At 33.9% G+C, this 18,496-nt stretch overlaps 1 protein-coding gene across 1 annotated transcript; it reads left to right on the top strand.

Moving 5' to 3' along the window:
• The first annotated feature begins 2,433 nt into the window (after positions 1–2,433).
• LOC144425641 (uncharacterized) lies at positions 2,434–17,825 on the top strand. The gene is made up of 13 exons (XM_078115066.1): positions 2,434–2,587; positions 3,177–3,287; positions 3,492–3,726; positions 4,219–4,300; positions 4,681–4,750; positions 6,482–6,728; positions 10,020–10,168; positions 11,760–11,866; positions 13,400–13,535; positions 14,028–14,095; positions 14,849–15,023; positions 16,149–16,313; positions 17,560–17,825. Exons 1-13 carry the CDS (start codon positions 2,434–2,436, stop codon positions 17,823–17,825), a joined length of 1,965 nt encoding a protein of 654 aa, XP_077971192.1.
• Positions 17,826–18,496: the final 671 nt, after the last annotated feature.

The following is an 18,496-nucleotide window of genomic DNA, read 5'->3' on the forward strand; positions in this document are numbered from 1 at the left end:
ACGTCCCGTTTTAGACAGGACAGTCCCACATTTCAACGTCTTTTCCCGGCGTCCCGAACGGTCAACCAAATGTTTCGCTTTGGCGCTCAGTCAGTCAAAATAGCACACGAACATTACCATAGTATGTTCTCGATACTGTTGTTGCGTGGTTTTGATTGTTTCGTTGTTTTAATTGCAACAATTTATTACGTACGTCAAAAAAATGCTTAACGTTAACGTTAACGGCGTCTTTAAGGTCACAAAAATATGGTAACCCTACGCACTAGCGACATGTTGTACATGCCTCAAATAATTTTTGTATATATGTTAAAACACAAGATCTAGGAAGCGTTGTCTGACAATCCTTGGGATATCACCAACAAATGAAATCTAGGGTCAAAGAAGTCTCGCGTGGGATCCGGATATATTATATAGGTGCTGCACGTCTTTGCTCCGAGCAAGGCCTTAGGGCAGTAGACACCGACTTGTAAAAGCTATATCGTCTTTTGTAAGCTTGGAATTCTTATAATAGATAGATATGTCAGCCCAATTTATTACACCCTAGGTGAGGTGTCGCCCTAGGACCAACCTGTCGTTGAAAAAAATCCCCCGCAACCAGAAAATGTGATTCCTCGCAACAAAATGCTGGGTTTTGTTATAGCGAAAAATCTTTCAGATTTTTGGGCAAAGTTCAGGTCGTATAATGTATTAGCTTCGGGCAGATTTGTATACGAATTTACATCACAGGTATTCAATTCATATCTATCCTTGTATAGACAAAGACAGGTTGAAATTGTGTAATTTAGATTGTAAATTTGATGAAAATATTTTGAAATTGAATTTGAAAAACTTTTTGATTCAGAAAAAATTAGACATATATATTAGAAGATATTCAGTTTGGACAACTTTAATACCCAGACAAAGTTTAACAGTTTAAGGCAGGGGTCGGCAACCTTTTGTCGCTCGCGGGCCAAAATTAAAGGTTGCAAGTCATTGGCGGGCCGCACATATTTTTGGAAAGTTAAAACCGAACGGATGATACTTTTTATAATAAAAATCAAGAAGTGATACTCGAATAGAATATAGATTTATATCAATATTGCATTTCATCTCAAAAAATTTCATTTGAATTTCGGCGCCATTGAGCATCAACTTTTCTGCGTTTTATTGCCATTTGTGTAATTATAATTAAAATTATAGGCGCATTAAACGAGTAATTGTTATTTATATACTTGGTTATGATATAATTTAGTCTACACATGTCTCAATAAATTCTGTTACGTAAAGATTATAATCGTCAAAACATCTGGTTAGTTACTATAATTCAGTGCATCGTCGTGGGCCAGATTTTATTACACCATGGGCCGGACCCCTCTGCGGGCCGTTCATTTATTTGCATGGTACCTCTGATTACCTTGTACAGGCCCAAATGCAAACGGAGATAATTTGAGGATTGTTAGATATTAAGACAACATAACTAGGCTTCAACACAATTTTAACTATTCCAGTTATAAATAGCCTTTTCTCACATTTTTACAAATAAATGCAAAATGGAACTAAAACAAAACTTTGCAAGTCCTAGCAACAGGAAGACAAAATGAAAGAAATTGGAACAAGCAAAAACAATTTTGATAAAAGTTTCTAAGGATAAAATCTGACATGGACAAAGCCTAATCATAATGACCATCATAAATAAAAGCTACCATAATTAAAATCGAAGTGGTCAAAAAGTCAGAACATCACATAGTGAGAGCAATGATCAAATATACGAACACATAGCCAGCATTCTAATATGGTGGAACCTTAGTAGAACATCAAGTTCAAAATGAAGGCAGAAGCATATGAGTATTTCATAAAAAATATTCCCATGAACTAAAATAAATCAGTGAACCATTAGGTGATATTTCAAGTCCCATAACATTCCAAATAAATCTGAAAATTTTAAAATTAGTCTTCTTACAGCTTCAACCATTTATAATTATTAAATGTTTCATTTTAAATTGATTGGTCTGTTACCATTCAGTATTAAGTAATAGAAATTTCTTTTTTCTCGTACTTTATCAATATTTTTCAATAATTTGTTAATTCAGCATTCTCCCTTAGATTTCAACAGAGCTACCAAAAAAATTGTAGCAAATTTTGCAGCTTTTACTATATCATTATTTTCCCATTTTTATATGCCTTTTACTTGGAAGAAGGCCTTGCACAAGCAGCTTCTGTCAAGTAAGGAGTCACTTATTTTTTGAGAGATCGAAATTTTTCTGGTTGACATTGCATACCCAATTTATCACATCATTGGTGGGTGACGGGCATTGGATTTGAATCTGAGCTTTCAAACTGTGATGCCACCACAGTAAGGTCTAGGGTTTTCACCACCCAATGTGATAAATATATGGAAGACTCACAAAATGCATTTTATTTTCCTAACATGTATTTTAAGAGTAGCTAAGAGTTATGGAAGACAGGACAGTACATGTTACTGGGTTTCCATCTTCAGCAAATAAAGTGAAATTAAAATTGTTTGTTGAAAACAACATAGGACCTGATATAATAGAAGATGTAGAGAAAAAAGGAGGTGTTGTAGTGTTCACTTTCAAAGATACTTATGGTAATGTAGTTTTTGAAGTTTTCAATTAATTGAGTTTCGGAAGTTATCATGCCGTCCTTTATATCTTCGCTCTAAACAAGGCTCTGGAAAAAATGCCACAAATACATTGTAAACTTTATTTTTCTTGATAGGCACTGTATAGCCAAATTATTACACCCTGACAGAAGCGGTGGGCATGGAATATGAACTTGAAATAAAGATGGCAACATAGTTAAGAACACAGTTTTCTTTACTTTTCTAAAATTCGAAAATAAATTCAAATTTGAGATGTCATGCAGAGTAATCTGCATTCCAATTGCAAGCATGTCCATAACTTTATCTTTATAACTTTATCTAAGTCATTAGTCAAGGCTTTTGAGTCAGGGAAAATTTGTGTTGAGACAAATTTGTCGCCAGTTCCAAATATTTTGGCGAATGCAACCCTTCTAATGAACTCTTATGAAAGCTCACTAAATTCATTATTTATCAAATTTGATCTGTATTTTTTTTTTGCGTATGTTAATCTATCAATAATTTATGATTTTACTAATACTTTAGTACTATCTGTAACAATTTAAATGTATTTCCAAGATTTTTTACTTTTATTTAGGTTTGCAAAGATTTTACAATGCTGGTTTAAGTGATTATACCTTTGGAAATGAAAGTTACAAGCTTACAGTAATACAACAACTTACAGAACAATATCCAAGATATGACACAGGTGTGGGGATCAAAAATTTATTTAAATTCAAGAAGTTTACGTTACAACATTAGCATATTTATGCCAAATTTTGTGTTTCAAAATCTGTAAATTTATAATGGAAATAAAATATTTCAAAAGTCAAAATTAAATCAAAAGCCAACTGTGCTCAAATAACAGTTTAATAAATTTGTTTAATATAAATTTATATTATGATAATCTAAGGACGCAGATATCAGCAAATGAATCAAATATATGGAACAAGAGATGATGGCTATAGAAATGAGAGAACCAATCAACTGTATCGACAGAATCCAAGATTTGACGGAGATGATTGGAGAGGCAATGGTTTTAGAAAGGAAAGAGCTAATCAACCGTATCGACAGAATCCAAGCTTTGAAGGAGGGGATGCAAGATATGATGCTGACATACCACCAGCTTTCAGATCCCATTTTAAAAGGTGGATGCTTCTGAGTTGGGGAACTCTCTAATTACATACTTTTTATTTTTTATAAAATAGGATAGGTTTTCATATTTATCCCTGTGGATGGAACATCGATTAGATGGCTTAACTATATGGCAAACAGCTGTTGCTCGTCAAGTTACAAATTTATTTTGTGTTCAGAAATAGTTAGTTATCATTTGGATATATGAAAATATGAAATGCAATTCTGATCCCGTTTTGTACACAGGATTTCACACAATTATTATATTTTCTTTAAAAATATCTGCCCAAAGCAAGGTCATAAGAACTCGCTCAGAAATTAAAGAGAATGATTCCTTAGCAAATCCACAAGGCTACTAAAATGCCCAGTTGCTGCTGACAGTTGGGAGATGAATTCATAAATTTAGATAAAACTTTGTGCCTGTTTAAAAATGAATTCTTTTGCGTTATTTTTGGTTTCTGAATCTTCACCAGTGTTCCATCCCAACCTTCTCATCATTCTTTTAGGTTTAGACCTCTTGATCACAGCTTCTTCGGACAAAACAATAGCCATTCTGGATTCCATGGATATATGACCCATGAAAGCCATGTGAGTATTGAATTTGTCTAAGGCAGGGCTTCCCAATGTGGCCCACAGCGCGACTATAGGCAGTCCAAATAGATAAAGTAATTTTTTTGGTATGGCATTGCCTACTCTATTTATAACACCCTGTGTGCCAGGAATGGAATTTGCACCTGCGATTTTTTACATGTAATGCAAGCACTGTTTCCCCAAAATTTCAATTTTCCTCCAAAAAAAAAAAAAAAAAACACTAGGGCTTATTTTCGGGGGGTGTCTTATATTTTCATTTAGCAAAAACAAAATTACAAAGTAGAGCACCTTGAGATTTTCAAATATATAAAATATGAAAACCGATATTCATTTAAACACTTTAAGGACTGTAGGTAATCTATTTATATTTTGTTCAGAATTATGCCTGCAGAGCAAGACATGCTGGGTCAATGAGTAATCTGAATATACAATGGGCTGATGATGAAGGTGATTAGATAATTGTTATCTAAATTAGAATTATTATCAACGCTGTAGAATCAAATAGGGTTTTGATAAAGTTGTATTTTTGTAATAGTTTGGTTCCAGCATCCAAATAAAAATAGTGACATAAGGCACAACCTAAAATTTTAGCTGAACACGACGTTGATACTCAGACCAAAAGGTGGCTTCTGGTTCATGATGACAGAAGATCAAGAACGTCCACTTCTGAAAAATGTGACATTGGTTTTACTGTGATTATTTCGTGTTTTATTATTATTATTGTTCCCAAAGGGAAAACTCATTTGTGGGACTAGACCAGCCTTATCACCTTTTAGGTGGAGATAATCAGGAATTTACATTTAAATTTCCAATGAGAGCTGCGCTCTTTCAAACAAGGCTTTACAATAGCAGTCATTGGTAGAGAGAAATGCAGAAAAAGACTAATTTGTCAGTCAGTCAGTAGTTTAATTTTAACAAGGCTTTACAATAGCAGTCATTAGTAGAGTGAAATTCAGCAAAAGACTAATTTGTCAGTCAGTCAGTAGTTTAATTTTCACTAAAATGTAAATACACTTGATGCAAACAAAAATTAGGTGAAGGGTGACGCGAAAATACCAATGTTGGTTATCGAGCAGCAACACTTGTCATAAAAGTTCTAAAACCAAAACCATTACAAAAAAAAGAGACTCTAGTCACTGGCAGCAAGTACCGGTGAGGTAACCATGGGCAACAGCATAGCAACACACAGCAGACTGAGTACAGTCAACGTAAGAGAGGTATTCAGAAACACTGCTTATAATGATTTTTAGGGAACGTGGTCTGGTTGAAGAATACGTCATAAAGCAGTTTTTGAGGAATATATTTGGAAATATAAGCATGTCATGATGGTTACGAAAATCTGAACAAATAGGTGGCACATTGTACTAAGCGTTATGAATACGCTCATTACAGCACTTGTAATTACACTTGGTGGTTTCACAGGTAGAATCGTGTGGGAGTAATTATGTGCAAGAGCATTGCTGGAATCCTTGCCACCACAGGATGGTTTCCTCCACTATCAAGCCCATGCATCTAAAATAAATACCTGGCTAACTAACTCATACCCGACATCGACTGGTAAACGGACGAGAAGCTGTGGTTTACCATTTGATTAGGCCGTCTAAGCAGCTCTCCTCTCTTCTGGGATAAGTATATGGACCTATCCTAAAATCTCTTACTTACTAATGACGACGAAACCGAGCATGCTCCCATACAATTGTTAGCTAAATGACAAACTTCGCTACATTTTTAATAGATTTTCTATACAATCTGAAATATACGAGTTTTAGAACTCCTAATTTTATTTCAGATAAAAATGTTTAACTATATTCAACCTCATTTATTCATTCACTATAGAATAGAATTCCCATATTTATTCAGATAGAGAAGAAACCGATAAGACAACTTCACTAGGCCTATATGTGGAACGTGAACCACAATCTCTCATATGGTTACCATGTTGGGTATGGTATTAGATAGCCGATTATATGCTTCAGATGCATGGACTTATTGGTGGAGGAATCCTGTCGCACATAATTATCTCGCACAGAATTCAAGCCTGCTAACCCACATAGGGAAACCAGAGGTGTGATGGCAATCATACTCCCAGCAGTCAGCATGGTGCACCAACTGCCAAGTGCACTATAATTGATATTATAATTAATATTATAAATAATATTTTCTTTCTTTTCTGTTCAGTTACCCAACCAAACCCAAATTCTAGTGAACCTGTTTCTGGGCCTCAGCGCTCATCAGCCACTTCTGACCACCCCTGGCCAATGGGCAAAGCACCATATAAGCCAGATTTCCAACCTCCAAATCAGCCAAATAGACCTTTGAATAAAGGGCCTCAACCTTTTGTACTTGATTCGATTCAAGAAGAACTTTTCAAGGATATTCATTACTGGACTACATTGAAGAAGATGCCTGATACTGAAGGATCTGTGTGAGTCTTTATTAGAGATTTTATAATATGGAACTCTAGTTTTGGCAGAATTTAAACTAATGCAAAAAAAAGATAAACTAGAATTCGGTTAGAAACCGAAGACTTATCGATCGAAGGTTAGGGGATCCCCCAAAACAGTGGGCTTACTCCATAGTGATACCGTGTGTCCCATCACTAATTAATTAATACCTCGCTAATTATACAACATAATCCATCCAAAATCAATAAGGCTTCTGATCCGAGCTAAGATGAATGCACATGCAAAATTTGGAGCAGATTGAACCTCGCTTTCGTGAGATATCGCGTGCATCTAACACACAGACATACATACAAACAGACATACAAATATCTATCAACATACTTACCAATCAAGATCGATAAGTAATAGTTCAGAATATAAAAGTATTTGTTTTCTAGTAAAAGTTTCAATTTATGAAGTCAATAAAAATTAGCACATATTCAAATTTAATTTTAAAATGAGTCAATTCCAAACCTATTTACAATAAACCTAATTTAAATAGGTACTGTCCGAGTGTCCACTGACATATAGGTATATAACTGTACTTAAAATTGCAGTGTATGACATAATTTTATTTTGTACTAAGTCTTCTTTTATTTATGTTAAACCTAATTCAGGTTTTACTTTCATGGGCCTATTCTAATATGAAATAAACTATGGGTAGCATGTGAAAGCATAGATTGCGATATAGGTCATAAAGTGACATTACGATTCTAATTTTGTTGTGAAGTCAGTACTCTAATATATTCTAGTCAATTTTGTTTTTATTTGAAGTATTTTACTTCATTCATTACACCTGTAGGGACCAACTACTCATGGTATTTATAAATTTTATTTGTATTTAAAAACTTTAGAAACTGATTATTGAATCTAAAATATTTTATTATTTAATAAAATTATGGAATTCGAATAAGCAATCGTTAAATTTTCCTGGTAACGATACTGATACTGATTTCGCGCAGTCATAATAGGCTATAGTTTCATAGAAACTTTATTAGCTTACCCGTAACTATCTCATGACTCATCTCAAAATATACCTAGTTTATACAAACAAAAATCACCTGGTTTTGTTTGATGTGTGATAACAGCAAACATAGCCAGAGTTGTGAGTTTCTTCATTCCACTGAGTTCTTGTGTAACATCCACGCTCCAAAATGATTAATAGAATTCAATACTTTATATATACCTAGCAATAGGAGGCTGTACTTAATATTTTTAATCTCATATATTCACGTCTTTTACTCAGGAAATGACATTATACGAGTAGCCAATGATATTTAGTGATATGTAAGGAACTACTTACTATTTTATGAAAAGAAAAAAATGTATTCTGTCTATTTTCGGTATTGCCTACTAAATTTATTACACACTGGAGGAGGTTGGCATGGAATTTGAAAATTGTCACGTTTAATCTGCTTTGAAAACACAGTTAAGTCGGACGCTTTAACTGCTGCGCTATCACACCCTTTTTATGTTGTATCAATCTTACTGAAATCACTGTAACTTTGTTTGAGGTTTATTGTGTATATTATGTTGCTTTTTGTGTTGGCCAGTGAGTCAAAATTACCTGTATATATGACCAATCTATTTAAATATGTTAATGAATAAACTGAGTCATAAAAATGAAATGAATATTCCCATTCACCACCTGTTGCTATGATCCACCTTCATCCAACTGTTGCTAGGATAGCACACTTACATAAAAAATCAATTTAAATAAGAAATTTTCTAAAGAAATCTTATATTTATTACTGAGCAGTACTAGGTATGTTATTGGGTATGTTGCCTTTTGTGTTGACCAATGGGTCAAAATTACCTGTGGCTATGTCCAATCAATTTAAATATATTATAAAATAATCTGAGTCATAAAAATGAAATGAATATTTAGAAAACCATCATTTCCTATGATAACACGCTTACATGCAAGATCAATCTGATTAAGGAATTGTCAAAAGTGATCTTATAATTATTTTTTTTAGTCTTCATATTTAACGGAAATAAAATTATTTACATTATTATTTAAATAATAACATTAGGAAAAAACATATTAAGATTATGGGAGAGGAAATCCTATAAGTTATTCTTTATCCTAAATCCTATGACAGCCTGTGGATTTTTGTCTGGTTACCTTTTAGAGAGGCAGCTAGCTATTTAGCCATTTCAGATGCGAAGAGTTCTTGGAGATAAACATATTTTTATTTGATGTATTTACAGGGTGATCAGACCAGGTGAAGACAAACGTTTATTATTAAAATATATACAATATAGATCTGAAAAATAAAATTGTTTTGCAGAAAATGACATTATATTGATAAAAAATAGAATTCATTGTCATTTTCAAATATATTCTTCCTTTGCCTTCACTACACGCCTCAATCTGTTGGAAGCATGACTGCACGAGGCATGTGTGTTTTTTTCTTAAGTTTCGTCCCAAACAAGTCATCAATCTATGCTTTGAAGCCTTGACATTTGTGTGGTTGGAAGAGTAGTCTTTACTCTCCAAATACTCCAGATGACGAGAATCTGGAATCACTGGAGAAAAAGAAGGCCATATTTACTTCAGCCAGAACTCAGCCATATTTCCTCCACATTATTCTTGGATATAATTAGCTTTGTGGGATGTGGCTTCGTCCTTCTGAACGGTGATTCCCCTTTCCCGAACAAATTGTTCATCAAATTTCCCTCCAATAACTCCAGATACACGTATTGATTCACCTTTACTCCCTCTTCAATGCAGAGGATGTGTTTTCTTCTATGCAAAAGAGGTGTTTTCTCTTCAGTTGGGGTTGCCCCGAACCAGACCATGACAGAAACTTGTTTTGTGTGCTTGATCTGCTTGTCCTACCATTCAAACATGCAAAAGCTTGCAAATTAGACTTGGGGACTTTCCGATTCAAACAGTTTCTGAATCTCTGCCGCTACAGGTGTCATGTAAACTAAATTCATACAAATAGTAAAAACTGTCCTGATTCAACACAAACATTAATATTTGTCTACACTTGGTCTGATCACCATGTATATGCTGTTCTTGCTCTGTACATCCAGCCACTGCTTGGCATGGAGCTACCATAGTTTGGCAGGACCAGAATCTTTATGGTTTGGCATTTCTACCCAATTTGTCACAGCCTGGATTGGTTGGTGGGTATGGGATTTGAACAAACTTGACATTTTTTTAAGCCCGGATGCCAACATAGTTTATTCAAATATTTCAACTACAAGACCATATTGTCCACAGATATAATCTCTTATCTCTTTTATCATATATTTCGCAGTTGTGTTCTTGCTCAAAACATTGATCCATCAAAGCATATTGAGACAGTAAAAATGCATTTTGAAAATAAAAGACGCTCAAACAATGGACCAGTGAAGAATATTATCAGAATGATTGATGGATTGCTCATTGTATTTAAGAAAAAAGAAGGTATGTTGATAATTTTGAAATAGGATTTGTTATACAATGTATATTCATGTCTTTCACATAGAGCAGTGGTTCTTAACCTTTCCAAGCCTGCCATACCCCTGTGCTATTCTGCAAGCTCCCGTTGAACCCCATCATACTGCACCATTGAAATTAGGAGCCGAATCCTAACTTTTTTAAAAGGAAGCTAATCTTCTGAAAGGTTATAAAAAATCAACATATAGTGTAACCTTAGAGACCAATACCTCCCCCCGTGAGGATTTAACCATTGTTTTGTCATAATGGTGTCTGTGGCAAGGGAAGTGGTGTTTTTTGATATTTAAGTTGTGGTTCATCCAACTCCGAACTGGATTGAAATGCGTATAAAAGTGTTTGCCACTTTTATTTTACAGAAATACGGATAGGATATGACTCATCATCATATCAAAGAAAAGATCATGATAATTTTGAGCAAAACTCTGCAATGAAGTAATCTTTGTCGCAAATTTATCGTCTAGTAAAAGTCAAACACGACCTGATTTTGCATTCATTTATGTACAAATAATGCCAATCTTCGATTTATCCGTAAAACTGATATAATTTCATTACTACGGTACATTATGAATAAGGGTCGCGCAAAATGTTGAGCTTAAAAATCCTTGGTTTGTCATCATAAGTACACACACAAGCATACAACATCTGTATAGATATGAAACTCCAATGAAATGTACCAGAATCTAAGATTTAAAACACTGATGGGTACAGTAAACTTACATATGTGCGAAGGCATACACACAGCTAAGCTAATTTAATAGTTGTTGAATGTTTATGTTTGAATATCTGCGATGAACTGTAGTTATTTTTTGATAATTACTAGGCTAGGTAATAGAAAAATCCCAACAGCTCTACCGAACCCAGGTTACGAAACACTGACTTAGAGCAAGCCCTTTCACATAAAGCCACTGATTTATGCACGGAGCTACAAACATTTCTAAGGCTCGTTACCTAGTTTGGAAATTTTTTTGTTTTTGCATTGGCTACTGAATTTATTAAACCTTGGGTTAGGAAACCCGAGATGCGTACTAAGATGTCAACACAATAATGATTATTGTATATCGAGAAAATTCCAAGAAAACAACTTTTCTTGATAAGGGTACAGATTCATAACATGACCGCTCTTCCAGATAACATATACGCTGTGGTTGAGACTTGTATTATCTGGTATAGTTTGGGCATGAAAAAAATTGAACCATTTTCCCTTTTATATTTTTATTATATCATGGGATTTACCTAACAAATCAAATAGCCTATTCGAATATGATCAATAGTAGTTATATTCGAGTTAGTAACATCACATTTTTAATTGAAAATATCTTTGTAAGCATTTATTATCTTATGACAGACAAAAAAATACTTAACTTCTGACAGAATAAAATAGTGAATACAAATTTTGAGAATGTTCATCTCGAATTATTCTGCAATTTTAATTTTTACAAATTTACAATAGTCAGACAACCCTAATAAGTTCATGTCAAGTTTAGAAATAATTTCCCAGCTTTTCTTTTCAGATACATAGACTTTCAATATTCTTTCAAGTTTTTATACCTTGTTTCAGATTGTGAGTCATGTTTAGAAAAAGAAGAACAAAAGTTTGATGGAAGAGACATCTCTGTATTTCCTAAATCGATTCCGTCATATTTTGATCAAACCTTCATCATCGAGGTAACACTATTTTGAATAATCAAATTGGTGCTCCCGAAGTATGCGAACCAAGATGGCGGACATCGGAACGTAACATGGGTAACAGGTTAGGGCCAGGCGATAATTTTTTTCCAATTTTATTTTTATTTTAGTCCTATATCAGTTCGAAGACTAGCCAAGAGCCTCCCATAGTATTTATACCTAAAATTATGGCCTAACCCTAACCCAGTACACATATTACATTCCGAGGTCCGCCATCTTGGTTTGCATACTTCGGGAGCCCCATCAAATTTATGCATAATTCTACAAAGTATTTATGGCCTAACCCTAACCCAGTACACATATTACATTCCGAGGTCCGCCATCTTGGTTTGCATACTTCGGGAGCCCCATCAAATTTATGCATAATTCTACAAAGTTCAATAACCTGTAATGCCATCACTGTAAGTATGAGATTTTCATATTTATCCCAGGGTGAGAGGAAAGTCGATAAGACAGCTTAATCGTATGGCTTACCACAGCCTCTCATACAGTCACCAGTCCATGTCGAGTATGAAATTAGTTAACCACCCGTTTGCTTTAGATCCATGGTCTGGATATTGGAAGAAGCCGTATTCTATCAGCGGTTACTCTAACCACCCTACAGCAGCATGGAGTAGTCAACTCGCATATAATTATTGCCCCGCGGGATGCAAACCCGCACAGGGGAATCAGAGGTCTGATAGCAAGAGTATTCTTGAATCACTGTGCTACTGACTTTTAATTTCTAATTACTAGACCACAGCCACCACTAAGTACTATAAAGTGAAATGTTTTTATGATATTTTTTTTATCACAGCTTATATCAACTATCCTACTATACCAAATTCAATACTTAAATTTAAAATGGTTCAACCAATTGTTGCACTGACCCTTGCCCCCAGATAAATTCTTCATATACTCTATCATTGCAAAAGTTTTTGATGCTCATTAAATGCATTTGGGACATACAAACTGCTTTATATGCCTCATAACTATCATTTTGAATAAAAATATTCTATTTTAAAGTTCTAATTCCGGTACTATTATGAGTTCGGGACTGTCTGTGTTAGTCAAGTGAATATACCCCATGCTCATAGGTTTCAGTCCATTTACACAACTTGATGTAAAGTAGGCAAATAAAGTTAGTTACTTCCATATGGTACGTACACGTCTGGAGTGCCCCAATTCTATCCTAATCTATCACAGCTTTTTTGAGACAAATTTTGGTTTACTGCAAGTTCACTTGAATTCATTGGAAGACAAATTGACCATGGTGTTATTTAATTCATATCTACATTTTGAAACATATAATACAATCATTCCTGAAAATGTGTCTGAGCTGCTGCAAAATTTTGTTATGACATCTTACTGATGAGCAATTTTACGAAAATAAACAAGAAAGTCAATGATTGCAGAAATATTCATTAAGCATATATTGATATTTAGAAATTTATATTGGGATGTATTCGGGATAGTTAATTATTTTAATTTCAGCAATCCCTCCTATTAAATTCTCATTTGTATTATTTTCAGGGAGTTGGAGAAGCAACAACACAAGATACTTTGACAATGTACCTTGAAACTCGATCTACTAATGAAGCGTCACCAATATCTTGTAAAAAGCAAGATATTCCAGGCGTTTATCTTGTAGAATATAGAGATGATTTTGGTGGGTTCAGATCCTCATTTTCAATAAAAATTTACCATATTTTTTGGCAAAATTGGAATAAAATTATGGCCTAACCATAACCTGGTACACATACTCCGGGAACAAGAGCACCTATTTCACTTGCTATACCTGGTTATGAATACTTGAAAAGAATTTTACTATATAGTCCATATCGTTAATTACCGTATTCTAAATTTAATTGGGCTATTAATTAAGGATAAGATTTTTATATTTATACTTAATCATATCACCCTGGCCTCTTATTCGATTACATTTTATATCGGGTGCGAGAATAGTTGACTAATCCTCCCAAGGAGTTTATCATGTAAGAAATGCATTTTTGAGTGACACCTGTAATTCTGGAATATTTGCTCATTGTTATTGTTATCTGCACAATGTTTTTAGACAGCTAAAATCTAGTGAAAGTACAATATTTGTTGCATTACTAAGAAATATCCAAAATTCCTTATATTTATATTAAATTTCATACAGATATCAGTGAAAGAGATTTATTTTTGGAAAAAGTTAGTAAGAAACCTTTGGAAGACCAAACTTTGACAGTAAGTTGAAGTTTTTGCATCAATTATTGTTTTGTTGATACCGGTATCAAATTATTTCGTTCACTATGACTACAGTTAACATGGTAACCGGTAAGCAAAATGTCCATATGCAATGATTGTGAAAGTCGTACAAACAACTTTCCAGCGAACCTTCTCACAAAATAATCAAGCATAGGATCCAAAGCAGTGTGCCAATGTGCCACTAGTGACTTTTAATCTTTTAGAAACTCTGGCTCCCGTTGTGGCCACATCTACCTCTATAAATATTTCTAAATTTAATTTTACCACATTTCCGACACTTATTTTAAAAGCTACTTTCAATGCAATATAGAAAAATAAGCATATCATAGTCATTTACTTTTAATTAATGTAGTCATCACAAATGGTATCGAGTCAAAGCCTTGCACCCAGGGAATCAGTTTGTGTCATTCAGTGGGGCCTATCGCAGTGGTTCCAACCTTTTTAGGCAACCCAAATTTTTTGAAAAATAAATTTTGTGAGATCAGTCGACCCAAGGTTATGATCAAATACCAGAGGACATGTAGTTGCGTAGCTTTACATAAACAAAGTAGATGTGGAGTTTTTATGCGTTGATACTTCCCACATATTACTGCTGAGCAACCCTTACAAATTAATATAAATTAAAAAATCAAGTTAGGAAACATTGTCCTAGTGCACAGTTTAAGAAAGTTTATGTAGTGTCTGAAACATTCCTAAATTTGAACTCACTTTCATTGTCAATCAATTTTTCAGGCTTCAAGGCTTTTGAGAACTGATTGCCTAAAAGCCTCAGGAATTCCAGATTCAGTAACAAATGATACAATCAGACTTACGTTTGAGAGTAAAAAAAGAACTGATGGTGGGCCTGTGACAAGAATTGATAGATTTGAAAACAAAATTACTTTGGTCTACTTTGCGTCATATATTGGTGAGTGTTAAAATTTACTATATATATCATACTTATGTCCAGTAACCAGAGTTGGTAGGGAAATAGTTTATTTTTTTTTCTATTTTTTTTTAAACTTATGGTGGTACAATATGTGCTAGAATTTCATCCAGTTACCGCATTCATGCGGCCACTTAAAGTTTTTGTCGATAGGTCCTGCACATGTTTATTTTGTGACCTCTCCTTGACAAAGTTGATGTTGAATTCCCATAGCGGTAATGTAGTTTATCGATGATTATTTGACAAGGTGTGGACCTATGAATTTTTTGTTAATATGTGCTTCTTCGAATTTTCCTTTTCATCGTTATGAAAAATTCGAAATTTCCAGTGCTTGAATATTGTAATTTTTGCTTGAATGATATTACTTTTATTTATTTCTAATATTTCTGTGAGCTCTGTGGGACTCGTTTTTTGTGTGATATGACTTCATCAAAATTTGTGCACCATGTTCACACTTCAATAAAGATAGTTGTACCACTCACCAGAACAACATCATAGATTCCAGACGATAATAAAAAGTCAGGAAATGACATCCAAAATATGGTTTCACCATAGCTGGAAAAATAAATTTCTATTCTTTCTATATATTATTACTACTTAAAAAACCATGCTTTATGTTTCAAATTTCTACAAAATTAAAATGTAATTCATGACTTATTTTTCAATGTGCGGCCTGTGGCAAAACTGAAATGTAATTTGTGGCCCTGGAAAGCATTTGGGTTGGACATGGCTGGCCTAGCATGAGAACAGTTGAGCAATATTTAATCCCTATGCCTTATAACAGCATTGTTCGAATATCCATTTTAAGAAATTGGATAACACTCATTACTATCCTTACCAAGGGTTACTTCATAACTTCCCCAAAAGCTGTATGAGTTTTTCAGATACTAAGCTGTTATTCACTATTACATTAGGAGCTTTATAACCATAAAAGTAGTACACAAATTATAAAGCACTAATAAAAATGACTCAGCTGGAAGCATGCCAAGTATAACTCAGCACATATATTATATAAAGGACCTGTGGCTTCAATTACTACATTCATTGTACAGTGTACATTGTACAATTTTTGTATGGAAAAATCAAAATTTCTGTTAAACTCATTAGATACTGCTCGAGTGTGTGAAAGATTCAAGAAACCTTGTTTCGAATCAATTATTATTGGTCATCATCCTGTTGAAGTTGAATTATATTTTCATTCACTCTCAAATCTACATAAAAGTGCCGAAAAAAGTGAAAATGCGAAAAGTTCACAAAAATATGACAAAAAAGGTAAAATCAGGATTGGATTTTTCATGTTTATCCTGTGAAAGCAAAAAAAAAAGTAAAGTGGCTTAATTATCAATGAGAGTGAAGGTGATAATATGGCTTTCATCCATTTTCCAGTCCATGTTGGGCATGTATGGGAATAATTGATCAGTTGCACGTTTGAGCTGTGTACACTTCATGGGGGAGAGAGTCATATTGACCAGCAGTAACAGGGACCACCCTGCGGAGACCAGTGATTCTCTTGCACAATATTTTGTTTCCATTAGAATAGGGTTTTCCAAATCGCGGCCCACAGGTTAGTTACAGCCCGCCTAATGAATTAAAATGGCCCGCCAAACTTAAATGAAATAGTTTAACCGTAAATAAATGCTAGTACATCCAATAATTTATGTCTTCACCTTTTTGGGTTCTAACTTACTGCCAATTGTTACGTCATTAGTACAGAAAAGCACATGTCTATTCTTAAGAATTCAATTATAGCGGTATCTCAATTGTACATACCGGTATTATGATTACATACGGCAGCATTTCAAGTATCAGCCCTATATTAAGAAAGCTTGAAGATGTTAAAAAAATGCGATGCTTGGTGTATCTAAAATCAAGCTTGCAGCCTGTTATTCAAATTTTTTTTAGGACACTCCAGCACTCCCTGAACCCTAGCCGTTCCGTTGCACCCTTTTTCTGACTTGCGAATATCCTTCCACTTCATATTTGGGCCAAAGGTCAATCAACTTTGGGAACCCCTGCATTAGAATAATGAATGAGCCAATTGCAATCATGTCATAATAATGATGCTTAGCAAGTCAAACCAACAACAAGCTTCATTATCCTTGTATAATTTATAAAGAGAGTTTTCTTTCGTTAAATGTTGTCTGTCTTCTTATCTGTTTTATATAATGCTTATCCATTACATTTGTCCTGAATAAGACCTGCCAGTTTCATTCACTTATTCATTTTCCTCTTAAATTCAGGTTCGAATCTTGTATGTGACTGTAAGAGGAATGCCGGTCTCTTTGCCATTGTAGGGTGGTTGACATAACAACTAGTCGATTAGGGTTTCTTCTCTATCAACTTTATTCATCTGAAACAAATAACTGGCTAACTATTTTCATACCTGACATCGAACTTCATATAGTTATAATTAATTGAGACATCTTATTAAATTACTGTACTTCTTTCCAAAATAAATATGAAATTTTGTCTTTTTATTTTCAATTACGGTTCAATTACGGTATTACCGTAAATTCAGCTCCACTCAAGCTCACTCCGAGATCTCATAAAAATGGAACACTGAACACTTACATTTACAAACCTGAATGCCAAGTGAAAGTTTTCGTCTATATTCGGCAAACCAAAACTCAAGTTGACAAGATGAGAAACATTTTTAAAGATTTGGCAAATGTTGAATTGTGTTTTTCTGCAAAAGAGGGAAAATCTGTTAAATTTGTTCCAGAAAAGGTATTTTCTGATTTTATATTTTTTATTTTTAAAATATTTAAAGTTCTGTATAATTAGCTACATACTGATGTCTAAAGGCCTATTAAGATTTAAAAAAAGGCAGAATGTTTCCTTTTCATTGCCAACCTGATTTATTACATAATTAAATATTGTGGGAATAACGTTCAAATCAGATATCTTGAACATGCAACTTATGAGAACATACATGAACATAATTTGACTCAGATTTGAACCTTATCATATTTGTCTCACAGTCCGAGGTTTAGAATTCCATTATATCCAGATTACTATGGTAGATAACCAGTGATGAGCTGGAAAAATCGTAACAACCGGAACGCACCTGATTCGTGTATGCAATATATATTTACAACTCGATGCAGCCGCTGCCAGAAATTTTTGTCTGTCCCAAGATAGAACGGAAGAACTACAATGGATTATGAATTCATTATCTGAAATATGTCTGTTTATATTTAAAAGAACATTCATACCAATTCAATACAAATGTTATTATTAGAATGTAACAGGATAAATTTTCACGGGGTCAAAGATCGGCGAAAATCCACTCCATGTTACTGCTGTACTAACTAATTGTTTGCCGTAATATAAATAGAATTATTATGTGACAAAACGTAAGTTAATAACTAAGTTTACAAGAGAAACTAGAATTTTCTATAACATAATTTTTTTTCAACAACATGAACGCAAATGCATTAAAATGTCCAACAACC

The sequence above is a fragment of the Styela clava genome, chromosome 1 (assembly GCF_964204865.1).
Source record: "Styela clava chromosome 1, kaStyClav1.hap1.2, whole genome shotgun sequence".
NCBI lineage: Eukaryota > Metazoa > Chordata > Ascidiacea > Stolidobranchia > Styelidae > Styela > Styela clava.

What these genes read in the sequence shown, in the direction of transcription:
- LOC144425641 (XM_078115066.1), top strand. Translation starts at nt 2,434, where the DNA reads ATGGAAGACAGGACAGTACATGTTACTGGGTTTCCATCTTCAGCAAAT. An exon ending in ATATCCAAGATATGACACAG is followed by an intron (nt 3,288 to 3,491) that starts GTGTGGGGATCA and finishes TGATAATCTAAG; the next exon opens with GACGCAGATATCAGCAAATG. An exon ending in AGAATATAGAGATGATTTTG is followed by an intron (nt 13,536 to 14,027) that starts GTGGGTTCAGAT and finishes AATTTCATACAG; the next exon opens with ATATCAGTGAAAGAGATTTA.